This window comes from Lathyrus oleraceus, chromosome 5, assembly GCF_024323335.1.
Source record: "Lathyrus oleraceus cultivar Zhongwan6 chromosome 5, CAAS_Psat_ZW6_1.0, whole genome shotgun sequence".
Taxonomy (NCBI): Eukaryota; Viridiplantae; Streptophyta; class Magnoliopsida; order Fabales; family Fabaceae; genus Lathyrus; species Lathyrus oleraceus.
Window position 1 is genome coordinate 20,735,736 of NC_066583.1, and position 6,836 is coordinate 20,742,571.

A 6,836-nucleotide genomic window follows, 5' to 3' on the forward strand; every position below is an offset into this window, starting at 1 on the left:
GTAGAATTGTTATTTTGGGTGTTTTCAAATGAATCTTTTTTGATAGATCTTTGGTTTTGTTTTTTATAAAAAAAATCATGCATTGTGTGAAGTCAACTTTAACTGCTGAGAAATAAGAAATAAGTTTGAGAGATCCCTTATGTCTGCAATGTTATCTTTGAATAAAAAAACAAACTGAATAATGTTTTAAATGATAAACTTTAATTGTTTTAATATGTATTCATTATGTTAGTAATATTTTGCTATTAAAGTTTAAGGGTTAAGTATCTACTTTAATGAAATTTGGTTTTTGGTTTGCGACGTCATTCACCGAATCTCATTCATGTTTTTTTGGTTATATGATTTATTATTACTTCATTATTTTAATTTTTTTTAATGTATTTTATTATGAATTGATGGTTTGGTTTGTAGTGAGAAGAAATTTTTCATTTTTCAAAGCTTATTTTTTTGGGCCATTATTATTTATGATAAGATTTAGACAATTAAGGTGGACCTCTTGCATCTCTTTTTTCGCTATACACCCCCCTTATTTTTAGTTTATTTAGCTTTGCTTTGACTCCTTTATATTCTTTATTTATTTTAATTGATTAATTTGATTAGTTAATGCGTGACAAGTTAAATATCAAAGAAAAAACTATTTCTCAACCATTTTCAAATCTTTATCCATTCGCTAGTAAACCTCGATTAGATATCGAGTGATTTTTCTTAAGATCAAATGCAATATCGAATGATTTTTCTTAAAATCAAACACAATATTAAAACCTTTTTCAAAACAAACATGAAAGAAGAGGACCATTGGAATCTAGCATTCTGGCGGGAACCCTCGAATGATCGGTCCCGAACCACGCATTTTGGGTTAACTGTTCATTCTTTTCTTTCGTTCTTAAAACACTTAATTCAACTTAGACAAAATAAGGACTGTTGGGATCAATCATTCTGGCGTAACTCTTTGAACAATTTATTATCATCAAACATTCATTGTCCATCAAATTTTTTATTAAATAATCCTGGATGAATAAGGACCATTTAATCTAGCATTCCGATGGAATTCCGATTGATTGATCCCGAGACTTAGATCTCGTTCTTATCGAGCATTCTTCATTCGTTTAAAATATATTTAACCAATCAAACTATTTTTCTCGCCGTCGTGCGAGTAATCTTCAAAACCTTTTCAAAACGAAATACATTTTGTCTTAAGATAATGCAAAGCAATGCTTCATCCACAATTGTTGAGTTGAGATAAGTGACATTTTTCCGAATGTTGATTTGTAAATTCATTTGATGTGATGTATACGTCCGCTCCTCGTGGGTAAAACAATATTTCTCGTCGATTAATACAAGATAACTTTCACTAAAATCGACCAACAAACAAACATTTTTTTATCCAGAACTACGTAAGCCTTGAATTCTCTATTGCACTTGGAGATACGTAGGAGCAGGATTACGAAATCTTGTCAGGCTCATTAATAAAAAAAATTAGATTTAGTTCCTTTCTTCTTTGCCCCCTAATAATAAAAACCTTTTAGGTCCTTTCTCATTAATAAAAATTCAAATTGCTCTTCTCTCTCTTTTCCTATCCCAAATAAGTAGAAGTTTAGAAACTAACATAAGCTAACATTCATTCGAAATTAACTAAACGGTTCCCATTGAGTACAACGGACATAAGGGGTGCTAATATCTTCCCCTTGCGTAATCGACTCTCGAACCCTGATATTGGTTGCGATGACCACATCTTATCTTTTATTTTAGGAGTTTTATCGATATTTTCCCTTTTCCTCTTTGGGAATAAATAAAGTTCGGCGGCGACTCTGTTCAGTCCATCATGCGAGCGTGCGTTTGCGCTTCGCTAGGTCGTGTTCTCATTTTTCGAGGTGCACTAGAACCAAATAACTTGCTTCAAGTAATATGATGGTGAATCACTCTTTGAAGCTTGTAGGCGATTCAAGGAAATGAGTAGGTGGTGTCTACACCATGGGCTAGAAAAATGGCTTATACTTATAGACTACAATGAAAAAAGCCTTTTACATCGATTGAAAAAGAGGTATTACCTCAGTTTCACAGGCGAGATAACAAAGTGTGACATGAAAAGTGTGTCGCTTTACCTCTTGGTTTTGACACAACCGACGAGTAATGTTTATAGGTCATCGGTTTGATCCCAGTGAGATCCTTTTTGAAATTCTTAAATAGCGAAAACACCTTTCACCTCGGTTTTGACATAAAACCGATGGGTAAAACATGATTGAGTTTGTTAAATCTAATTTGAATTGCTTATTTCACTAAACTCTAACTAAACATATAATTATATGAACAATTGTGTAATACTTGAAGAACAACTTACACTAATAAATGGTTTTCGAGCATCATGTAACTCATCATTTATCTCACGTTCTTTTATGATTAAAATTTCTTCAAAGTTTCAAGTTCTTTATTCAACACTTTCTTTTCTACTAATTCATTCTTGAAAGCATAATATTTGATTCTTTGAAAAAAGAACAAATATGAAAGAAAGTTAAATGAAATTTAGAAGTATTTGAGAGATTTTAACAATAAAAAAACATGAGATAAATGATGAGTAATAGAATGGTAGAAACTTATTAATCAGTGTAAGATAAGTTTCAGATACAACATAATTTTTCGTATGATTATTTCCAAAATCAATTTAATAAGTTATATGTTCCAAGAGGGGTTAGTGAACCAAACAATTGACATTAGATATAATAAACTCAACTCGACGGAACAAGATGAGAGCTGCAGAAAGAATCACAAAAAAACATAAACTCAATATCAAAATCAATCTACAACTCAAACTCAATAATAACAACTAGACTACAACATATAGATTTTCATAATTTTGGATAGTAGAACAACTAAACAGCAACAATAATAACATTAACAAGTAAAAGAAAATCAACTTACATTAAACAACAACTCAAAAAAACAATCTCTTGACAAAACTACAACAACAACATCAATATACCTATAAAATAAATTTGTTTAACCATCAATAACATGATTAAACCTTTAAGATTTAAGGTCTCAACAATGAGTCTCAACAATAACAACAACACCATCAACAACAACATCAATAAACCTATAATATAAATCTGTTTAAAGAACAACAACAATTAAAACCTCTAGAATTTAGGATCTCAGTAATATGTCTCAACAACAACAATAACAATATCAATAAACCCATAACATAAATTTATTTAAACAAGAACAAGATAAAACGTCTAAGGTTTTGGATCTCAACAACAACAACAATATAAATAGTGATGTTTGACATACCAAATCTCTGAAGAAGAAGTGAAAGAAAATGATTTGGATATCTGAAGAAGAAACGAGAATTCTAAACACATATCATCTTCGTATTAAAGATGATATGTGTTTATGCCTCTCGTTGTTTTTGCTGCATTGTTAATGACTCTTCATTAGAGTTCTATTTGTGTTGTTTAAACAAATGAAACTGAATGGTATAAGTTAAAATTATATATATTAGAAAAACAAACTCACCTTAGTTACCGAGGTGTGATGTATTTTTTAAATTAAAAAATATATTTAGTAAGACGTCACTTTTAATGAAATAAAAATATAATCTAAAACTGTTGGAATTCAAAATATGTATATTGAATAAATTTATCCTATAATCTAAAAAAATGATAAAATAGATTATATATTTTTTTATAAAAAAAAACATGATGTAGATCAGATACCGATACTTCACCATTTTAAAAATACACATATTTCAAAGCTTCGTATATTTTATAATTGTCTTTTCTATTGTACGAAAATAAAATTAGATACTATTGCGGAATAGACCTTAATGAATAAAGATTATATCAAAGCTTGTGCCCTTATAGAGGACATGGTGCATAACCACCACCGATGGAAAAGCGATCCTGGCGACCCTTCTATAAAAAAAACCTTAAAAATAGAGGATAGTATGAAATAAGTGTTTTTGACCACATTAACATGCTAAGGTAGATGTCTTGTACTAAAAAACTGAGTGTTGGTGATGTAGTCCCTGCACCCCAACGTGCGAAATCTGTGTGATACTAAAATATGAACTAGTGATATCAATATGAAAAGGGAGATTGTAGTCATTAAGGTGATGACATGAAAAACAAAAAATGATCAGTAGCAATACTTATACAACAAGTGATGAAAATTGCTGAATTCATGAGGTAGAAATTAGTGTGCTAGAAATCAGTTAACACACAATTATACTCTATATGATATTACAAATAACTTGATCTACATTGAAGCCTGATTGTGATATTATACTCTATAAATATATGTGTGCCCCTTCATTTGTGATTCATCACCATTTTTCAAAGGAAGTAAGAACTATAACAGCCTGCAACTTCAATTTTACCCAACAACTGCTCCAATCCTGCATAAACACACCAATTTATTAACCTAATATAACTCTAGTACACAACAAATTCAAAGATTAAATATTAATACCTATATCAGGACTCTGAATATACATATCCTTAACCCTATGAGGTGATGATAAATTCTCAAAGGACTGATCATGCTCGTTATCCCCGCGAGTTATTTTCTCTTTCGGCGACTCAACCTCCATCTCCGCCTCGGGTTCAATCTGATTCGTCGTATGAACCGATTGCTTCCGCTTCGAACGAGCTCTTCTGTTCTGAAACCAATTATAAACATTAGTCTCAGATATTTGACCATGCTGTCCAAGCTCACTAGCTATATCTTTGATCTTCTGTTTAGTAGGAGTTCCATTTCCTTCATCGAAAATCCGTTCGAGTATCTGAAGCTGGAGAGGAGTCGGAGTCCATCGCTGCCGGGATGATATCTTGTGTCCAGAACACGCCATGAGTGGATCACAGTACAGATTGCCGAGCCTCAATCCAGCGAGATCGTGTTGTGTGGTGATGGATTTGTGCATCTGAATAAGCTGATCGGAAATGGCTGTGTAGACGGAAATCTGTTGCCGGAGAAGTTCCAGTTGTTCATCGGTCATCACTTTTACATACAGGCTTCCTCCGATAATGGCATTTGATTTTGAGCAACTCTCCGGTTGTTCTTCTGTCTCCATTTCTCTCCCTTTTTTTCTTCTTTGTAAATCTAATCGGAATCGATTTCAATTGAAACGGAGTTTTGTTTCATTTGTGTTTTGCAGTCTTCGTAGTCAAAACAAAAGGACCGCAGTTTCTTGCGCAATTTAGACTCTCGCTCCGCAAATCACGCCATACTTCCTCGTTCCCTTTTACATTTGTTAACTTACTAATCACGCCATACTTCCTCATTCCTTTTTACATTTTTACATTTTATTATTTATATAATTTTACAAATTTATTGTTAAAAGAAAAAATTATTTATCATTATTTTTCTATACTTCTTTTATTATTATAATTAGAAAAAGTCAACAAAAAGTATTATCATTATGAGAAAAAGTTAACAAAAATCATTATCATTATTATCTTTTTACGTCTTTGTTGACTTATCTTCTATCTTAAAATAATATAAAAAAAATGATTTTTCCTTTAAAAGTAAAAGTACAATTTAAAAAGCTTCTACTAAAGTAAAAAAAATTTAGAACATTTATTTATACATAATTATATATATCTTTGAACTTGAACACAAGTTATAATATCAAATATTATAAATTATTTTTCAATTCTTTATATCAATATACATTTTCATAATTCTTTCCATATTACTTTATTTTGTCTAATTTAAAAAAAAATATTTATTTCATGTGCCAACATGCACAATTTAACTATGATGAAAGATTATAGAATTTGTTAAAATATTTCATGTCTTTTAGTAATTTAGTAATATTTTATTTTAATTTGTATCCATTATTTTAATATGAATCCAAATCAGTACTTTCACTCGCAAATATTATACATCAAATATTTGTATTAAATTTGGAAAAAAAATTATATTTTATTATTTTCTCACTTTCTTACATTAGTTCATCCATATATAAAATACAATATTTTCAAATATATATCAAACAATTTTTAGATTAAAATTATTTTTAAAGTTGAAAAAATATTAATATTACCAATAAATTTAACTTAAAAGTAACTTTTACAACTGAAAAAATCTCGGCCAAACGATACCTTAATCTCTTATATTAGATTTCTATTGGGTTGAGGCTCAATTTCCATGCAGACCTTGTCCATTATAGTCTTTTTGGTCAAGTAGTGAGCTCTATCATTGTTACATATATTAGCACGAATTATAATCCATTTTCTAAAATCCCTTAGGATTTTGTACATATTTTCCACCAATAACCCTATGTGGGTTTTGCCTCTATCTTTTTGTGTTGTTCTACCTTCTCTTTTGCAACCTTGAACATTCTCGCATCCAACAACCTTCTCCTCAGCCTGTGTCACTCTCTTTTCCACGGGGTTTTTATCCTCACTCACTTGTGAATTTTCCTTCCTATCACGCCTCTCCTTACTGTTGATGTTGCTACCCACCTCATGCATACTTTCTTGTTTGGTTTCAATCATCTCCACAACTATTTTGCAACCGGTCCTGATTTCCAAGTCCTTGGCCTTCATCTTCTTCTCCAACTTAATAACATTCCATATAACTTTACATTTTGCGTCCATTAGGTTATTGTACCCCCTTTGTTTCCAGGTTGCAGTCACTAGGTTTTTCCCTTCTCACTATAGATCTAGGCCCCCATATTCCACTCTTCAGGGATTTCCATATTAGCGTAGATGTTTACGATAATAGTTTGATTATCCTAAGTAATCTGGTTATTCTGACCTTTGTTTGTCTGCATGTTTTTATTAGTATTATTCTAATACAAAGTTCTTATGTTTTGATATTTTTCTTTAACATTT

General features: G+C 30.7%; 1 protein-coding gene across 1 annotated transcript; it reads right to left on the bottom strand.

The window, feature by feature from the left end:
• Nucleotides 1-4,084: 4,084 nt before the first annotated feature.
• LOC127087690 (WUSCHEL-related homeobox 8) lies at nucleotides 4,085-5,241 on the bottom strand. Its single transcript, XM_051028627.1, has 2 exons — nucleotides 4,468-5,241; nucleotides 4,085-4,393 (listed from the first exon to the last, which is right to left on the bottom strand). The coding sequence occupies exons 1-2, from the start codon at nucleotides 5,066-5,068 to the stop codon at nucleotides 4,332-4,334; spliced, it is 663 nt and encodes a 220-aa protein (XP_050884584.1). The 5' UTR covers nucleotides 5,069-5,241; the 3' UTR covers nucleotides 4,085-4,331.
• Between the last annotated feature and the right edge of the window lie 1,595 nt (nucleotides 5,242-6,836).